The sequence below is a fragment of the Cydia pomonella genome, chromosome 5, assembly GCF_033807575.1.
Source record: "Cydia pomonella isolate Wapato2018A chromosome 5, ilCydPomo1, whole genome shotgun sequence".
NCBI classification, from domain to species: Eukaryota; Metazoa; Arthropoda; class Insecta; order Lepidoptera; family Tortricidae; genus Cydia; species Cydia pomonella.
Window position 1 is genome coordinate 24,148,600 of NC_084707.1, and position 21,251 is coordinate 24,169,850.

At 38.9% G+C, this 21,251-nt stretch overlaps 2 protein-coding genes across 3 annotated transcripts; both read right to left on the reverse strand.

Annotated features, from left to right (window-relative positions):
• Positions 1-587: 587 nt before the first annotated feature.
• On the reverse strand, positions 588-10,456 carry LOC133518134 (macrophage mannose receptor 1-like). Its single transcript, XM_061851717.1, has 6 exons — positions 9,538-10,456; positions 7,240-7,365; positions 5,472-5,609; positions 3,894-4,073; positions 3,349-3,576; positions 588-2,264 (listed from the first exon to the last, which is right to left on the reverse strand). Exons 1-6 carry the CDS (start codon positions 9,569-9,571, stop codon positions 2,110-2,112), a joined length of 861 nt encoding a protein of 286 aa, XP_061707701.1. The 5' UTR covers positions 9,572-10,456; the 3' UTR covers positions 588-2,109.
• Positions 10,457-11,807: 1,351 nt separating this feature from the next.
• Positions 11,808-17,971, reverse strand: LOC133518156 (hemolymph lipopolysaccharide-binding protein-like). Of its 2 annotated transcripts, XM_061851755.1 has the most exons (5): positions 17,402-17,971; positions 14,316-14,823; positions 13,382-13,555; positions 12,394-12,645; positions 11,808-12,022 (listed from the first exon to the last, which is right to left on the reverse strand). In XM_061851755.1, exons 2-5 carry the CDS (start codon positions 14,404-14,406, stop codon positions 11,859-11,861), a joined length of 681 nt encoding a protein of 226 aa, XP_061707739.1. In that variant the 5' UTR covers positions 14,407-14,823; positions 17,402-17,971; the 3' UTR covers positions 11,808-11,858. The 2 variants fall into 2 exon arrangements, with proteins under 2 accessions (XP_061707739.1, XP_061707738.1); XM_061851754.1 differs by lacking the exon at positions 17,402-17,971 and having other exon boundaries at positions 14,316-16,220.
• Positions 17,972-21,251: the final 3,280 nt, after the last annotated feature.

Below are 21,251 nucleotides of genomic sequence, written 5' to 3' on the forward strand. Positions count from 1 at the left end.
CTATTCAGTTTAGAAAAAAATGATATTAGAAACCTCAATATCATTTTTGAAGACATATCCATACCCCACACGTATGGGTTGGATGTAAAAAAAAAAATATGTTTCAGTTCCAAGTATGGGGAGCCCCCAAATATTATTGTTTTTTTTTCTATTTTTGTGTGATTATCTTAATGCGGTTCATAGAATACGTCTACTTACCAAGTTTGAACAGTTCTTATAGTTTCGGAAAAAAGTGGCTGTGACATAAACGGACAGACAGACTGACATGACGAATCTATAAGGGTTCCGTTTTTTTCCATTTGGCTATGGAACCCTAAAAAGTAGTTACTTACATAAATATTAAACTCATATTTAAAAAAATCGTCTAGGGCCAGAATTTCCTATGTACTTACTTTACTCTTTGGTCAGAATCCAGAGAGGAAATTGTCGAGAACGTTTGTATGGAAAAATTACCACTAATCATTATCAATGCCTCAAGGGCCTATTTTAGATATAAGCTAGTTATAGTAATCATCTGTATATATCCATTATGTATATTGTTATTGTCAATAAATTTGAACCTTAAATCGGAAAATAAAATAAAAAAATCATATTCAATCATTTATTTATTTACAGACAACAATAGTCCACACAATACACATTATATTAGGTACACACAATACAAATCTTCTTGTACTTTGACCGACTTAAAACCCAAATTTGACGATCTGGCTCCTAATATAAAATTGGGTTCTCCTATATTTGAAGAATCTTTTCCTGATTATGTTTCTGACTCTATATCTAAATTCAAAAGTCACACGAATAGTTTACTCGAAATTAGCCCTCATTATGCTCTTGTGATTCTGAAATTCTGTCTTTTTGTCCCTAAATTTACATATGTGCTCCGCTGCTGTCCTTTTTGGAAACATCAAAATTTATTGTCGCCTATAGACGATTTGATCAAAATTAGTTTAGAGACGATTCTAAACATTCAGCTGAGTGAGCCTTCCTGGTCTCAAGCGTCCCTCCCTATTCGGTTCGGAGGTTTAGGAATTCGCAAAATTTCCAGTGTGGCTTCCCCAGCCTTTTTGGCATCCATTAATAGCACGTCTGGTCTCATAGGAAATATCTTAAGGGCTTTGCCCACAAACTATGAGATTACGGGCTTTGAGGATGCTAAAAATGCTTTTAAAATTGCTTGCCCGGGCAAACAATTTCCAGACAACCCAAAATCACAAAGGAGCTGGGATAATATTTACTGTGATTTAACTTACAATACTCTTCTAAACAACTGTACAGGTCCAGATCACGCGAAAATTTTGGCGGTCGGAGCCCGGGAAGCCGGCTACTGGCTACATGCCCATCCTTCACCTAATACTGGTACTTTCTTGGATCCGACCTCCCTAAGACTGGCGACTGGTTTGCGACTCGGGGTTTCGGTATGTATGCCACATATATGCTCTTGTGGCACGGACGTGGACCGACTGGGACACCACGGATTATCTTGTCAAAAAAGTGCAGGTCGTTTTTCAAGACATGCGTCGCTTAATGACATAATTCGTCGATCTCTTGCCACCATCAATGTGCCTGCTCTTCTTGAGCCAACTGGCATTATCAGGGATGATGGCAAGAGGCCTGATGGGGTGTCCTTGGTTCCTTGGAGCTTGGGACGGATGTTAGTGTGGGATGCTACCTGCGTAGACACACTGGCACCGTCCCACCTCCAACGAACTAATGTAAAAGCGGGCGCAGCGGCGGAAAGCGCCGAAATTTTGAAACGTAATAAATATAAGAGCCTCGGTAGAGAGTACCATTTTGTACCTTTTGGCGTTGAAACCCTAGGTCCATGGGGTCCCAGCGCGCACAAGTTTTTTGGAGAAATCGCGAAACGTCTGGTTGACGTAACTGGTGACCGAAGAGCTGGCGGCTTCCTCGCACAACGTATCAGTATTGCGATACAACGAGGAAATGCCGCCAGCATCCTTGGTACAATGCCTCAAGGGCCTATTTTAGATATAAGCTAGTTATAGTAATCATCTGTATATATCCATTATGTATATTGTTATTGTCAATAAAATAATTTAATACAAATTATATTAACATAAGATTAAAATAGACAAATGTTTCCTCTTAAGGGGTAAACTCGCACAAAAAAGGTAATTGGTAGTCGCAAGGGGCATCGTTGAGCAGTCCGTTCCGATTGATGGAGCCACAATTCTCTTGTCCAGGGCTGCTGGGCTCACCTCTGTTCCACTCCTTAAAACCGGCCTCGGAGAGCGTATCACCTGTCAAGAATGAAACATCTACAACTTAAGCTGGTGAACCCCTTATACCGCCTCTACCATAAGGGCGCACGTGGCCTATGCCCAGGGCCCCCATCCTCAAGGGGCCCCGAAAGACAGACAGTATATTTGATTATCCATAATAAATATAAGGTCATAGTAGAAAAATGTTAGTTTAATTCGGTTTCTTTACTTTGGAATAGGGCTCCAAATTCTTAGTGCCCAAGGGCCCCAGCATTAATGAAAATGTACCTAGTAAACCTTTGTTTTTTTTCTCTTTCTAACAAAAACAAATGTCAAAATGATAGATTATCAAGTGCTTGTTAGACTTGACAGGCGTTTATGAGTAACGCCATTCGTTTCTAGTGATGCAATTTTAAATCTTACGTGATTTCTTCTACTTCATTAAGATCTGCTTAAAATAATACATTGTTAACCAGATAGAGACAAAAAGGGACCCATTTCTGGCTAGGATAGGTTTTGATAGTCAAAAATAACATCTAATTTAAAAATTATCCACGTTTCTGTTGTAGCTTTGGAAAAAGCTTCTAAACGTTACCGTTGGCGCTGCAATCTGTAGCAGGGCATGAACAAAATGTGGTGTGGGCAAGGTACATTTAGCGAGGCCCTCTGGTGTCGCAAGAAATAACAAATATTTTACAAGCTTTTATTTAACTTGCCCTGTTAGTATGTATGGGACAAATCTTGCAAGTTAAATTTGACCCACTTACCGGTTTCCGATGAAGCTGAAAATTTGCATACATATGTAAGTCGGGTGACAATGCAATATTATGGTACCATCAAGCTGATCTGATAATGGAGACAGGAGGTAGCCATAGGAACTCTGTTATAAAACAACGCAACTTAATTGTGTTTGGGGTTTTTAGAATTATCTCGATGAGTATTAGTTGCCTGTGGAAAAAAAGTACAGTCAGCGATAAAAGCTTGTACCAAAAATGAAATTATTGCCAAAAAACTTATTTTACGTCGTGTCCAAGCTATATGTATTTGAGGCGCGAGGCCGTAGGCAGTAGCCCTCGTCGCTCACGCCTAGCGCCGCTTCTTGCTGCAACAAGCAAACTCTCACCGTTTATTGTTGCCCACTCTTTATCATAATACTGCATGAATCCAATAAAAGCATGTCTGTTTTCATCTACATCATTCATAATGTCCTTGAGCACAGCGGACTCGATCTGATTGTTGATGACGGCTAGATGTCCGCCCTCGGCGTGACACGCGACCAGCGCGCGGCGCCAGGTCTTTGAACCCCGGTGGAACTTGTAGCAGCTGCCGGTACGCGGCTCCCACTTGTAACCTGAAAGCATTTCATTGCTAGTTATTTGTTTTACAAGGGCAATGTTGTTGTTTAACTTCTTTGCGTTTTTGTTCTAAATAACTATAGAAATTTCAATTAAACATCGATGTACAAGAGTCTATCACTAAACAGTTTACACATACGCCCTGTCCAGAAACTAAAATGTTATTTTTAATGTGCTGAGAACACTTTGTCTCGTGCTCTCATCAACGGAATTCATTTAGCAGGATAATTTTATTTGTCGACGTTTTGGCACTTGCGCCTCGATAGCACTGGAACACCTTTAGGAGCGTTAGTCACTCCTTTAAAAGAGTTACCGTTATTCTTGGCGCCGCATTTGTGGTCGTTCTCCTTGCGGCAGAAGTATGGCAGCACGCTCTCGCAGCTCATGTCAGCAAGCTCGCCCGCGCCCGTCAGCGCCACGCAGTCCTCGTCGGAATTCTCGTTGTCTGGCTGGCCTGCGGCCCAGCGCGGCGGGATAGACAAGAGCGGCACTCCTGACAACAACCGGACTTAGTTACTGACAAAGTTTATTTCTTATTATCTAAAGAAAAAATCGGTCAAGAGTTTGTCGGGCAATGCTCAGTGTAGCTGTAGACTGTAGGGTTCCATAGTGACCATTCTTGTTAGAATAGGCTAAGCCTATTAGTAATATGTGCATAACAAGCATAATCATGATCCGATCATGTTCGCTATAGTTTTCATTAAAATTACTTGTTAACCTTTTGTTTTAAGATTTTCTCCATATTTTTGGACCCATAGCTCTAAAGTTAGACCCCGCCTCTAACACAATTGTTTTTCTTTCTGAGCAATTATTTCCGAAAATATTCACTTTATCAAAAAATGGTTGTTGGAGACCCTTATTTAAAATGCCTAACCAACGATACCCCACGACACCAATGGGTTAAGACAAAAAAAAACATTTTATATGGGAGGTACCATAAAAAAATGATTTTCTAGTTTTTATTTTATTGTTCTGTCGCCATGCATGATTTGATTATCCTTATATCCATGCCAAATTGTAGCTTTTTAGTACTTACGATCACGGAGCAAAGCCACGGACGGACAGACGGACACAGCGAAACTATCAGGGTTCCTAGTTGACTACGGAACCATAATATTCAACACAAATCAAAATATTTCATTAAAGTAATTTGATTTGTTCCCAAAGTTGTGTATCTTTTACAGGTATCGGGGAAATTACAAAAATACTCCGAAAAACGTTAACTAATATAGACTACTAGACCGCCCAAAAGAAACACGACAGTTTAATCCATTTCGCAGTGAATCCAACTTCCTTTTCAGAATATAGCAAAGAGGTAATTAATGACCAGGAAATATAAATTTAATTATAATATACATTCTGTAAAACACAGTTCAAACATCATATATGCTTGCTTATTTAGGTACAGAATAATGAAAATACAAGTAAATAATTTAAATACCCATGAAAATAGTTCTTTATTTTACAGGGGTGTAAAGTTATTGTTTAACTCCTCGCGCTTAATATTGATATCCGAGCAAGCGAAAGACTCCATAAATTTAATTCCTGGGTGTTGCGAGAGTTCCAAGTCACTATAAAAAATAAAAACCAATTTGAAAATACTAACTGTAAAACATTACAAATCAAATTACAAATTAATGCTATAAAATATTAATCATTTAAAATTATCACTTTAAAGTCAAGTCCACCAGTCAACATCAGGACGCATCTCAAAATTTGCATCGAATTACTTTGCCACTCTTGTGAATAAAATGCAACTTTCTCATCAGTTTTTAAAGAATAAAGAGAGCCTTTATGAGCGAGTGGTGAAAAAAAATATTTTTTTCTTAATGTTTATTAAAGAAATAAAAAATAAAAGAATAGGCATTCTTTTCAAGTATAGTTTACCTACCTTCAAGAGACTTGAAATTTTCTCTGGATAGGATGGAGTTTATCCCGGTGAAGACGCTGCGAGTCAGCTTGTGCTCGGCCATCATGGCCGACATCGCCCGGGCCATGGCTTTAGTCGTCGGAGAAGCCAGGGTCCCGCCTGTAGGTTTACATAATGGCGGAAGTTCAATCAGAATTATATGTGACGTTATCTATGAAAAGGGACCTTATTGTCGATGGCGCTTCCGTCGTCATAAACGATGCTCCGATACAAATACAACGCTGCGCAACGCAGTGCGGCGTAAGCGCCATTGACAATAAGGTCCCTTTTCATAGATAATGCCACATATATCATAATTTGTATACTCATTTAAACAGAAGCCGAACCTAAAACCAATTTATTAAGATTTATCTTAGATGGTGACAGCCCATTGGAATACGTATGTATCTAACCATTATCTACAATAGCGCTCTCGGACAAACAAAACTCACTGATGGTATAACATTCAACATTCTACGCTTGCAGTCTATGGAGAAGGTACACCTTGAGATCGTATAGGGCCCTACAAGTACAATATAATAACGCGTTCAGGGCACTGATGGGGCTGCCGCGATACTGCAGCGCATCAGGGATGTTTGCGGAGGCGCAGGTGGCGTGTTTTAAAGCTGCCATGCGCTTGCGAGCCGCATCTCTGGTGCGACGCGCGCGCGCCAGCTCCAACAGCGTCCTGGCAATGATTGCGGACAAGTTTTGCCCGTACATGTCATTTTGCTGTGGACTCCATGCGCCCAGCAGCGCTGTGGTTAACACATTGAGATAGGTGATAACTGTCAATGTGTTAACCACTGATGCGTTAAAAAACTTTTATTTTCTTTGTATTATTTTATTGTAGGTATTAATGCATGTGTACTAGTATTTGTAGTATAGTGTTTAAGTCTAGTGTTCCAAATTAATATGTATGAGTCATTATGTTACTCGAAATAAACGAATTTTAATTTTAATTTAATTTAATAACACGTTAAAAGTTTTATGATTTATTTAAGTTTACATTAAAGGTAGCAGTTGGATAATAATTTAAATGTGGAAACATTATTGCGTTACCCGGGGATTAATACAATAGTTGGCAACACGGTAGGTAGTGGGGACACGGACCAAGTTGGACTGGCTTGTTCAGTTGGGCCGAGGCAGTCAAAGAGAGCACATCGTGAAGGATCGGTCAGATCAGGGTATCTGCAAGTACCTCCATTGTTGTATTAGTAATAGTTAGAGTAACCATGCTAGAAGAATCACCACAAAATTATGTAGGTACCTAAGAGACTTTAGAATGAGAACTTAATTATACTCGGTGTGGGCTCAAGGGCTTCCCCAGACAATGTACCTACCGGGGACGACCGGATAGCCCCTCCCCACCCCTCTGGAGGAGGGGAAGGGTGTACATCGTATGTAATATTCAATACCAAGCTGCCCCCTCCCATGATTACAACATTAGGTAACAGTAGGTAGCTAACAGCGTGTCACTGTTTATCATAAATCATTTATTTTACTTGAAACATGGTACAAAAGATGGTCAATATACTAGGGAAACACAATGCAAAATTACACAATTACACTTATTCATTAACAGAACAACATAATTAAAACAAGCAGGAAAACATAAAAATATTAAAATACATTAAATATTAAAACACATTTTATAGTATTAATTAAAATAATTAAGAGATTCGCATATTCATTTTGAAACCTACTGCACGGCTAGCAGTCGCACAGTCACCCACTCTGTTATACATACCTTCGAGGTAGCAGCGCATGCCCGCGTCAGACCAGATGGCAGGCACCATGTGCAGGCGCAGCCAAGCGTCCACCTCCGCCCTGTACACGTAGTCAGAGTTGCGCGCACTAGCCGCGCAGTACGGCCCTGTCAATCATAGACGTACTATTTTAAAGCATGTCTCGTACTTGCAGATGAAACCTCGCTTATATGCTCATTGGGCCCTCGCAAAATGAGACATCTAACGGGGACGGATTTCGAGGAGTGACTCAGAGCTCAAGTCAAGGTTCTATCTACCTACGAGAATGCAGTTATACATCCATCCGACATTTCCACGGGAGAGTTCTTTCTTCTTCTAGAAACGTAGAATCACTGTTTCCCAACAGACTGCTTATACTGATTACACTGGTGAGCACCTATGGCTGATCGTCGGTCGTCAAATATCTACGCCCTTTTTAAATGGCTTGCAATGAACTATGCCAATGTTGGCATTTTTTACACATATCACGAAAAAATTAAGACAATTATTTGACTACCGGTCTGGCCTAGTGGGTAGTGACCCTGCCTACGACGCCGATGGTCCCGGGTTCAAATCCTGGTAAGGGCATTTCTTCTTGTGATGAGCAGGATATTTGTTCCTGAGTCATGGGGGTTTTCTATGTATTTAAGTATTTATAAATATTTATATATTATATATATCGTTGTCTAAGTACCCTCAACACAAGCCTTATTGAGCTTACTGTGGGACTTAGTAAATTTGTGTAATAATGTGCATTAATATTTATTTATTTTATGCACTTATATGTATTCTAAGTAATTGGCCACTCTTAACATAACAGCAACACTTAATTTGCCTTGTTTCTTTCTGCCTTACTATGGAGGGGCCAATTACTATGGAGAGGGCAATAACTATAGCAGTCACCAATCACCCTACATTTGATGAAATTAAATACATTTAAAAAATTAGTAAAAAAAATCATACCTACAAAATGGTTATTTAGTTGTTACTGAGCGGTAAAAATCAGTTCTGAATATATTTACGTCTATATCTCGGAAAATTATCTTAAGGAAAACAATGGTTAAAAGAAGTCACTGTGTTCCGATACCGATCTGTCAGGGTCCAAAGTGACATTTCTTCAACAATAAAACGTCACTTTTGACACTGACATGTCGGTAACGTAACGTATCGTGCCGTATTAAATGTCCAATCAATTTTCCGCGTCTGTTTTTATTTGCAACGATGTCCGATGTGCACCTAGAGTCACCCACGAACCCACGTACAGACATGCATATGCCGAAGTCACTTATGTAAACCGATTTTAAATATATTTTTTTAATCGAACGGGTATATCAGAAATCAGAAATCAGAAATCAGAAATATTTATTGTGCAAACTGTGTAGGTACAAGAATATGACTTAGGTACATTTTTTGACGAGTATCAACAGTTTTACCCTTCTCGGGTGTACAATTATTTTTAACTTAAACTAGGTTTTAATATTTTATCTTAAACTATATTTTAATATACATTTAGGTTAACATAGTTATAAAATTCTTTTAAATTATAGAAGACTTTGTCTATTAAAAAGTTTTTTAAGCATCTTTTAAAAGTATTTCCTTCGAGGCTTTTTATTTCGTTTGGCAGATGGTTGAAGACATTAATAGCCGATATGAACGTACTTTTTTTTATATATTGAGGTGCTAGTTCTCGGAAGTACCACATTATAACCCCGAGATGGTCCCGTTGGCACCAAGTCGGGGTCTGATGATGGGATCTTGGAGAAATCGAGGGAACTCTTCAAATGTTATAGGTACATGTATGGCGCTTTTGGTAATTTCTGAAGTCGGTTTTATCGGTTATATATATATCGACTCAAGTTAGTCTTCGTCTGGCAAGAACAGACAAATAGAAAATATAGTACCTAAGTTTTTGTCTAAAAATTTAATTTTTGGTACAAGCTTTTATCACTGACTGTACTTTTCTTCCCACAGGCAACTAATACTCACCGAGACAATTCTAAAAACCCCAAACACCATAGATTGCTTTGTTTCGTCATAGAATTCCTAATGGCCACCTCCTGTCTCCATCACCAGATCAACTCGATGGTACCATAATATTGCATTGTCACCCGACTTACATATGTATGCAAATTTTCAGCTCAATCGGAAATCGGGAAGTGGGTCTAACTTCCGAGATTTGACCCACACCCCACACATACATACTAACAGGGCAAGTAAAATAAGAGCTTGTAAAAATAAATTCAGGGATCCAGGCTATATTTATGGCTTTTTTTATTTAGTACAGTAAAAAAAATACTTACCCACTATTGAAATAAGACACAATAAAGCAAACATTATTTCAATAAAGCTGTTATAATGTTGTTATTATTTTTTTCACTTATTTATATGTGCCACTCATGCGTATGCGTGACGTGAGCCTGAACACAACGCTCGAACGAATATGAATGAATCACGTTGCTGCGCTTTCCGCCGAGTCGAATAAATATGTCCATATTCGATTCGACGATGTGCGTCTAAGTATATATTGAAGTCTGAATATCTATTTTTGATTTGGTGATATTCATTTTTAGGGTTCCGTAGTCAACTAGGAACCCTTATAGTTTCGCCATGTCCGTCTGTCTGTCTGTCTGTCTGTCCGAGGTTTTGCTCCGTGGTCGTTAGTGCTAGAAAGCTGAAATTCGGCATGGATATATAAATCAATAAAGCCAACAAAGTCGTACAATAAAATCTAAATATTTTTTTTTTGAGGGTACCTCCCCTACACGTAAAGTGGGGATGATTTTTTTTTTCTGCTTCAACCCTACAGTGTGGGATATCGTTGGAAAGGGCTTTCAAAACTAAAAGGGGTCTTCAACAAATATTTTTTGATAAAGTGAATATATTCGGAGATAATCGCTCCGAAAGAAAAAAAATGTGTGGTCACCTCCTCTAACTTTTGAACCATAGGTCCAAAAAATATGAAAAAAATCGTGGAAGTAGAGCTTAAGAAAGACTTTAAATGAAAACTATAGCGGACATGATCAGTTTAGCTGTTTTTGAGTTATCGCAAAAGTTTCCCCTTCATAGTAAAAAGACTTTAATTAGGTACTGATTATGCAAATTTGCCTATTTGTTCAACTCGCGTGAAAGGTACCGTTTCATCCCTTGGTTAACAATTTACTATACTTTAAGCTCCAGTTTAGCTTATTGTGACGGAATAGTAACTACGGAACCCTACACTGAGCATGGCCCGACATGGCCGGTTTTTCATTTTGTTATATATACACCGTGTTTTTTTATTTCCGTTAATTTCGAGGGTGCATCCCTGAGCTTAAATTAAGTAACTTTCTCAAAGACACCAGTATTCTAATTAACTCCATTTCGGAGATAATCAATTATTCTTGCCTTAGGGCTTGTTTACATACTGATTAGTGTTTAGTACGAGTTCATACATTTGCTACTAAACGTAAGTACTATCTCGGACGATCGATGTTCGAAATGTCATTGATATGTTACAGTTTCCAATTGTTTGGTTGAGTAAAATGTAATGCCCGTGTTACAACAACGCTATATGCAACATTTAATTATTTTTTATAAAAATAAAAATAGTTAAAAAAATAACAAAAAAATGTTTTATTTGAAAATTAACTATGCCATTTAGTTTAAACGTACTTAGGTATACTCCGAAGTTAACGGAATTCAATAAAAACACGGTGTATATATTTTATGCCACGACGATGGCAAACAAGCATACGGCCCGCCTGTAAGTAGTCACCGTAGCCTATGGACGCCTGCAGCTCCAGAGGTGTTACACGCGTTTCCGACCCTTTGAAAATCTGTACACTCCTTTTTTGAAGAACCTCATACTGCAAACCCTCGGGAAAACCTCGGCAGGTAAATCATTCCACAGCCGGAGCGTCCGCGGGAGGAAGTTCACGTTTCGTGTTATAATTTCTTGCAGTACTACTAATTTTTGCAGAAATAATTCAAGTGGCTCTTTAAAACCTGGCTACTTCCTAAAGGTACCTTCCTAAAGGTGCTACCTAAAGGTTGTCTGGAAGAGATCGCTTTTTAGCGATAAGACCGCCTGTTGTTACCTGGTTCTATTTTCCTTTAAAATTCATTTGTAGTTTTACATGTATGTAAAATGTATAATTGTTGGTGCAATAAAGAATATTTACTTACTTACTTACTTACTTACTTACGTCATGCCACTTCTCCCCGACCCGATCATCCTGTTTTTCTATTTTATTTATTTGGCAATCGAACTTATGTTAGCTTTATTTGAAGTTCATAAGCCCATTGTAATATTCCTATTTGAAAAATAAACTATATTTATATGTCAAATTCGTATAGGGAGCTTGCATGAACGGTACGAGAGACAGCATAAGAGCCCTCTGTTGATTGAAACGAAGAGAGAGTTTACTTTTCAATTCAGGACACAAGTTGACAACACAAAACAAAGAACGGATGCAAAGTGTAGAAGGCAGCACTTTCTTCAAGTTTAACTTTTGGATTTATTCTAACCGTACATACTCGTACCATGAAATTAGATATCCGCGCACGGGTCCTACCGAATATCAAAACAAAGTTTAGTTTTAATCACGTTTTAATTAAGTAAATTTTTAATACAAGAATTTTATTAAGGCGTAATCTCGCAAATGAAGGCGGATGTGTCCTCGCATGGTGCATCGTTGAGCAGTCCGTTCCGATGGATTGAGCCGCAGAGCTCCAGTCCCCTGTACCCTGTTTTACTGGGCTCATTCTTGTTCCACACTGTAAAGCCGGCCTCGGCGAGAGGTTCACCTGCGAACATTAGGTAGCAGTTAGGGTGACATTCGGATGAAGAATTATAAACTGAGATATCAAATATTTGCAGAAATCGCTAAGCGTCTGGTTGACGTAACTAGTGACCGAAGAGCTGGCGGCTTCCTCGCACAACTAGGTATCAGCATTGCGATACAACGAGGAAATTATGAATGTACCTAATTGATTTTACGCTACGAATATCCCTACTAATACCTATTATAAATGCGGAACTATCTGTCTATCTGACTGTTACCTCTTCACGCTTTAACCGAAATTTAATATAGAGATAGTTTAAGGCCGAGGGAAGGTAATAAGATAGTTTTATCTATCATCATCATCAATAGACACGCAGAAGTCCAAAATCTCACCATAAATTGTGGCCCATTCGTTATCTTCATACTTCCTAAATCCAATAAACGCATGTTTATATTCACTAGCACCAACTAACACTTCATCTGGGTGCACTTCATAAAGTTCCTTAAGCACCGTTGACTCAGTGTCGCTGTTGATGATGGCCAGATGCCCGCCCTCAGCGTGGCACGTGGCCAGGGCCTTACGCCAGGTGTTGGTCATGTGATGGAACTTGTAGCAGCTACTGGTGCGGGGCTGCCAATCGTATCCTGAAACATTTTTTTACTTAGCAGTGTGGCGTGGTCTGTCACAGACAACGACGTGTCGTAAGATTGTAACAGATGGCGTTAGCACGTTCTACATCGCGCTTATGGAGTTCTGAATGTCAGGTTTTATAACTTCTGAACAACTCTCAGTGGACTTCGGTTTTCAGGAACAACACCCACCTGGAGAGAGCAACTACTGTCTATTGTACTTCTTTACTTACTACATCAGCAATACTTTACAAAATAAATGTTGCTACGAGGGCCGTCTAAAATGGTATAGACAAGTTCTTACATATAGTGAGCCCTGAACATATATAGGTACCTATGGAATACCACCATGATGTTCAAAATCCCCAGGGCCAAAAGGAGGGAAAGGCCGAAATGGACATGGGTGGATTCAATAAAGAAAGATCTTGAGTGCTAAAACAGGGCATGTAAAAGATCCAACCATCAGATGGGAATAATAATTTTATTGCGAAGAAGAGACAGAGAACAGCCTTCCGAAAAGCTTACCATTCCACCATTACCACCTTCCTTACCATTATCCTTAGGACCACACTTGTTCTCCTTGCGGCAGAAGTACGGCAGCATGCTCGCGCAGCTGACGTCGGCCATCTTGCTCGCGCCCGTCAGCTCCACGCATTCCTCATCCGAGATAGCGTTGTCTGACTCAGCTCATCGGGATAGACGAGAGCGGCACTCCTGAAAATCTATAGGTGGCCTTCCAAAAAGAGCTTACCATTATCCTTAGGACCGCACTTGTTCTCCTTGCGGCAGAAGTATGGCAGCATGCTCGCGCAGCTCACGTCGGCCATCTTGCCCGCGCCCGTCAGCGCAACACAGTCCTCATCCGAGTTAGCGTTGTCCGGCTGGTCGGCGGCCCAGCTCAACGGGATAGACGACAGCCGCACTCCTGAAAATAATTTAATATTTATTTGCTCAAAATATTTATACTTTATCGTACAAATCCATTATGTTTAAACAGTCATTGCGGTTCACGTTACATCGGTTCGATTCTGGCCTCACCACCGGTGAACTTGGTCACTTTTTCTTTAGTGTATGACATCTAAGTATTCCAGATGATGTCTGTCGCTATCGACTTCAGTACCCCTAGTGTAAATAAATTCGATTTCGAAACGTGACGTACGCGTTTGCGTTTAGTCTCATTTTGTATTGGATTTAGAAAGAGCGCGCCAAGCGGGACGTTTTGGAAACTCAAAATCCTATACAAAATGAGACTTAACGCAAACGCGTTCGTCACGTTATGATGTCGATCAAATTTACACTAGGGGTACTGTTCTGTAGTTGCCGATGCACGTCCGATTGGTAAACTTTTATAGCAGAGAAAATCGTATCAAAGATGCCTCTTTTTAAACAACCATTTTCATTGTACATGCAAAGGGACCGATTCAAGCCTCTACACGTAGATTAATCTAAACACATTTCGATAGTTGTGATTTTTCGATTAATTCTTGTTTTTTTTACTTCAATCGGTAAAACCCGTTTACCACATACGACTTTATAGAATAAGCAAGATAGCGCAACAGCAAATTCACTACGAACGAAGTATCGGGATGAGCGCGGGCTTCGGGACAATCAAAACTAAACGTCACCACAAAAAATAATAAAAAGAATTCTAAGAGATGAGAACGAAAGAATCATAAAGTGTTTACCGTCGAGTGACGTGAAGTTATCCTTGGCTCTTATTGAGTTAATCCCGGTAAAACTGTATGTCAGCTGTTTTTCAGCCATCATCGCCACCATCACATTGGCCACGGCGCTGGTCGTCGGAGAAGCCAGAAGTCCATTTGTAAAATGAGATTCATATTATTAGACAGCGCCACATAATAATGACAATACGCCTGTCGAAAAATAAAAATGATACATTTCTGTTTGGCCACAGAACACCTGTTGGTAAGCAATTACTGAGGCCCATGACCACCTGCAGCACCAGAGAGGTTGTAAATCCACACTCTTTTCTTGAAGGTTATCGTAATACTACGGCGACAGTTCATTCCACTGTTTAGCTGTGCATAATTCTTTGCATTTATTATTTACCTTCGAGGTAACAGCTCATTCCAGCTTCCGCCCAGCTGGCGGGCGCCATGTGCAGGCGCAGCCACGCGTCCGCTTCCCGGCTGTACTCGTAGCCAGAATCATCGGCGGCAATATATTGTGTTCCTGCAACGTAAGTCTCACATTTTGGCTTCAAGCGTGGTAAATATACGGCAGATTTTTTTTTATACTACGTCGGTGGCAAACAAGCATACGGCCCGCCTGATGGTAAGCAGTCTCCGTAGCTTATGTACGCCTGCAGTCTTAGCTCTCACATCAGAAATTACTCGACAGGTAGATAAGGGAAACAAGTGCCTTGCCATATTTTTGGACTTACGGAAAGCGTTCGATACAGTCTATCTCCCTACTCTTATTCATAAACTTGAGCTCTTGGGCATCCGGGGAAGGCCTCTTGAATTATTAACAAGCTACCTTTCTGGTCGGACACAATCTGTTAGGATAGGTGACGTAATAAGCAGTGTAAGATCCATATCTTATGGAGTCCCCCAAGGTAGCGTTATGGGGCCCACACTGTTTTTAACCTATATCAACGACCTAACTAATCCCCCCATCGAGGGAGGCCGTGTGTACTCATATGCTGACGACACTGCAATTGTTTTTACAGATCACTCATGGGAGGCTGTATATAATAAGGCGCAACAGGGTCTACTAAAGGTTAGCCAATGGCTACAACTTAACCTTCTTACTCTAAATACTGCGAAGACCAATTACATGTGTTTTTCAAAGTATGGGAACACACAGCCCTCATCTCACCTCAAACTGACAGTACACAAGTGTGACCAGATTGCAATTGCAAATTGTAACTGCACCACAATTGAAAAAGTAGTTACTGTCAAATACCTTGGTATAGTCCTGGACCAAAGGCTCTCTTCGAACTTTCACATAGAGTACCTTAGTGGTAGAATACGGAAGCTTATATGGATCTTTAAAACCTTAAGGCACATAGCCTCGCCTACTTAATTAAAGCAAATTTATACTGCATTGGCCCAATCCATAATGAGCTACTGTATCCCAGTTTGGGGTGGCAGCAATAAAACTAGATTCATAGAAGTCGAAAGAGCACAAAGATGTCTAATTAAAGTCATGCTTTCGAAGCCGCATCCTACTGCTGAACTATACAATTAATGCGGTCTTCTCTCAATGCGTAAACTGTAAATAGTAAACTCTGTTGTCAAAGTGCATAGGACTTTGAATTATGACCCAGCCATTGCTGGACGTAGAAGACGAAACAGCGTGGCCCCTAGACCTCCAAATGAATACTAAATTTGCTGCACAATCTGCCTATTTATACAACTCTATAAATAAAATCATTAATATATATCCGCTGCAAATATTTAATTGCTACCATGGACTGGCTAAAAACTCAATCCTATGAAAATACTGAGGCGTCACTTACCTACACTACCTGAGTAATAATAATATGACTTAAACTATTTAATATCATATTGCATTCATGCTTTTGCTTTCGCGCGCGCACACCCACACCCACACACATACACACACGTATGCACACATGCACACACACGCACACACAGTGAAATAATAAGTGTTAGTTAAGAAATATTGTAATTATCCTACTAGTACTACTTTTTAGTATAAAAGAAGTATTTAGTCTTAAGTTTTAAGTATTAGATTTAGACTATACACTATCATATTGGTTTCTACCCTTACTTATTGGAAGGGCGGGGTCTTCTGTCACAAGCATATTTGTTGCTTAAAAGAAGATCCCAACATATATTGTAATAACACTTACATAAACCAATAAAATATTTTCATTTTCATTTTTCATAAGGTACATCGTAAAGCCACGAAATTAAAAGAAGAAAAAAAGATATGGCGCGCCGCGCGAAACTTGCGTTGCAAGATTTTAGAGATTACGTTGGAGATCGGAAAATTTTTGCTTATAATTTTGCTTGTCAGATCCCTCGGATACCTATATTAAAATTATAATGTTATAATATGCAGGGTAAAATATGCCTGCAACTAAAAATAAAGGAAAATCCGCGCATATTAAATGTGTGCGTTGCTACCTGTACAATAGGGAAACTACATGGTTAATATAAATTTATCTTCAAATGAAGTGACTCATATAATGTCGATCGAACTTCACTTCAAGAAGTTCGATTGATCATCAATTATAATATGCAGGGTAAAATATGCCTACAACTGAAAATAAATGAAAATTTTACATGTTTTATCTCCAAATATAGGTTTTTTATGGCATTTGCCCTTAAAACATGTATAAATATAAATAAATATTATAGGACATTATTACACAAATTGACTAAGTACCACAGTAAGCTCAATAAGGCTTGTGTTTGAGGGTACTTAGACAACGATATATATAATATATAAATACTTAAATACATAGAAAACACCCATGACTCAGGAACAAATATCCATGCTCATCACACGAATAAATGCCCTTACCAGGATTTGAACCCGGGACCATCGGCTTCATAGGCAGGGTCACTACGCACTAGGCCAGACCGGTCGTCAAAGATAAATATAAGATAAAGATAAATATAAGAAGTATAACTACAAATTTTCGTAAGCTCACTTTAAAATGTTTTCTATTCGGTCTCTTTGCCCTTAGCCGTGTTTGAACTATTGTAATTGACATAAAAAACACGCACTTTCAAATCTAAAAAGTAAAAAACACCAGGACACAAAAGTAACTCACCCGTGAATAAAATACACATTGAGGCAAACTGAATCATTTTGAATAGACTGATAAGTTGTTGAATATAACTTAAATAACTCGTGCATAAACTTCACACAGTTGCATATCGAATAACTGCATGCGTTTGCGCTCTAATTATATACCCCAATCCATATCAATAAATACCTATCCCAATACATATAAGTACATTATAGGTAAGCCCCACGCATAAACAAGATAACTACCACAGACTCAACAATAATTCAAAATATACCAACTGGGGGCTAGTCAGTTATGAGGCGAAACATTTTCATAAATAGGAAAAGAAACCAAAACACTAAACCAAGACATAACCAAAAATCTTGCATGCACAACCATGGATAAGATAATGCTAATAATGACTTGAATTTGGACAACCCTAAATAGCCGAAAGGGCCATACATTAGAAAGGGACTTCATGATTCGTCCCTGAATGGCTGTCAAACTTCGGTTTTGTAGGAAGTTTCTTTTCTGTCACGGTAGTACTACTACATACTTATTATGTGATTAAACTTGTGAATTCCTGAAGTCGGTAAGCACTTTGACAGCACGGTATAGGGACCGTGCGCGTTGGAGGGACTGCCATCTTGTGCTCTGAATCGGAACCATAAACAGGCACATTTACACGTCAAGTGTTTTCTTGTGCATAGTAGGTTCTGCCATCTTGTGGGCTACATCGGAACAAAATACATCACATTTACGCCTCGCGCCAAAAATCTGACGGCTCCTGTGCTGCCTCCTATAGTTCATGCACGCTCCCTATACCAGCTACATAGGGTTAAGTGGCATGGCTCCTGTCAGCTAAATAGAGCGTGGCGTAACTACTGTCAACTGAGGCCAGTGAAAAATGCATCGCATGGGGCTATGTCATAGACAAACAATAAAAGACAACCTGGGCCCTTATTCGACATGCTAAAAGTGACGTTTCGTGTTGATTTCCATTTGATGTGAGAAATATTGTGACTTGTCGAATTGCTATTATCACCACCTGTCAGTGAACAATATCCACACTAGAGGCGGGGCGTTGTACCGGAATAGTTTTTGGAACAGGTTATTTGTAATAGACTACTTTTAGCTTGTCGAGTATTTAAAAGTACGGACTTTGATTTCTGAAATAAAACAAATATGAAACTTTTATCACCTCGTACCTCCATTCTTACCGTTACTTTAGGTAAAATAAAATTTTGTTAACAGATAGTCGTCTGGGTGTCTGTTGTATCTAAAAATAATGTAATAATATATAACAAAAATATGACAATAGATTCATAGCCTTCACTCAAAACGTCACCATATTTCCGACCCTTACCGAAATAATAAGTCGATATCCTTATTTGTAAGACGCCTAAGCACGGCAAATACGTAAACTGCCTATTGGGGGTCATACTCGTAAAACTGGTATTTTAGACGTACTTTTGGTACGAGTAACAGAGACGTACTTTTGGTACGCAGTCCCAGCTCTAGTCAGGATTCTAGTTGTCAAATATAAGCGTGTCGAATACGTATTAGTTAACTGTCAAATGAAATTAGATCAACGGTAGACTTTTTTGTCGATGGGTATGGCTGCCATGTTTGGATTTATGACATTTAAAAGGGGATCCTAAGGCAGAGAGTAGTTTTACCTGTACGATTTTGATTCTTCTACTGGACGCAAGATGGAGTTAGCTGCCAAATTCCGATCAGGCTGACGCAACTAGGAAGAAAAAAGTTTTGTATGGAATTTGTTTCGCAAATCATTGCCAACGAAGAAAAAGAAAACGTCAGTGCTATTTATTCTGTCAAGTTTACATCAAGTCTACTGTCAGCCTAATTGCTTTGTTTGTTTTGAAGGCTTCAATGTTTTGTTCGGGTCTTTCGTGTAATTTCTTTATTATTTAGTGCAAAAATCGAAAACAGTCAACCGTGATCAGAGTAAAGAGCGAGTTTGTTACAATGCCAGCGAGAAAACGGTTTACTAAGTGTGAAATATGTGGCAAGCGAGCCACTTGAGAAAATCACGAAAAAAGGGATTTTATGGCGAAATTTCCCTTGGATGAAGACTGGTAAGTATTGCTTTATATACTTTTGACCTTATTTTGGGTCAGCAGGCTATAAACACATCGAAAATTAGATATTTTACATTATTTTTCGTTGTGAACTAGGGATGTACTATAACTATCGATAACTGTAGTTTTATTTGTATATCAGTGTAAATAATTTAATTAAATATGTGAAATTTCCTTAGAACTAGCATGCAATATGACCATAATTAATTCGTCGAAGATTAATAATGCATAAATTATCTATTACTTATGCATTAATGGTCATTAGTTAACATATTTTTTTATCTAGTGATTATTTAATATATTAACCTAAAATGTAAGAAAATTAATCTCTGTTTTTATGATAAATAAAGAAATATTATAGGACATTATTACACAAACTGACTTAGTACTAAAGTATGAATGGCATGTGTTGTGGGTACTTAGACAACGATATATATATATATATATATACCCACAACACATGCCATTTATACTTTAGTACTAAGTCAGTTTATGCAATAATGTATATATATATATGTACATAGACCTAATTTATAAGTATTTATAAATACATAGAAAATACCCATGTCTCAGGAACAAATATTCATGCTCATCACACTAATAAATGCCCGTTCCAGGATTTGAACCTGGGACCATCGGCTTCATAGGCAGGGTCGCTGCCAACAAGGCCAGACCCGTTCTCATGATTTTTTTTTTTTTTTATAACGATAGGCAAGCGTTTGACCACGATCTCACCTGATGGTAAGTGATGATGCGGTCTACGGTGGAGCACGCTTACCTATGAGATACCTATTTACCCTAGCCTTGAAGAGACCCAGATTGTACTCATGCGGAAACACAGACTCGGGCAGGGCATTCCACTCCTTGGCAGTTCGCATAAGAAATGTTGAAGCAAAACGCTTCGTGCGTATTTGTGGAATACCTACCATGAAGCGGTGCCGGAGTGCCGATTGTCTGGTAGTCCGATGGTGAAATGGGGACGGAGGAATAAGGTTGTGCAGTTCCTCAGATTAACAGACATATAAATACATAAAAAGTTAAAGCATTGATAAAGGGCTGTTGATAACTGGATGCCGAAAAACATGATTTATAGATGCATATTAGCGCGAAATAATCAGTTGATCATCTCATTAGCAAACACATGGAATATAAACTCTACAGTTTAACATACAGCCTTGGAAAAACATGACTTTATCTACATAAAGTCATGTTTTTCCAAGGCTGTAAGTTTTCAGATGCAGGCAGTGGGCCAAATTTGTTGGGAACGAAGACCTGATACATCTTCTCATAGAAAAGTTACATTTATTCAAACATGTATATGCACATCATTTTGAAAATCAAGCATTTAATAAAATAAAAAAAACACGACTTAAAAACTGTATTAAAATAATTCGGGTCCACATTAAGCCCGACCAGATAGTAGTCCAATTAAGAACTATCCACTATATAACATACAACTTAAATGTGGACTCGATGCTAACCTGATTTCGAGTACAAAATTTGTAGACAGGAGCCTATGTTTCAACCCTCCCCATTTTATCGATATCGATAAGAATCGTAAGCGTGTAGCGTACTACACTATTTAAATCGCTTATGTTGGTACTATGGTTCTTTGACAGTTCTTTGTCGTACATTTTGGTAATGATTTGCGAAACAAACTGATTCCACTCGCTAGTATGGAAGTCCCGTCTCTTAAAACGTAGTGATTATATGCTCTTTGACAATGACATGCAGTTGCGTCGATGTAGATCTATCATAAAAACGTACATGTGACGCATGTGACAATTGTC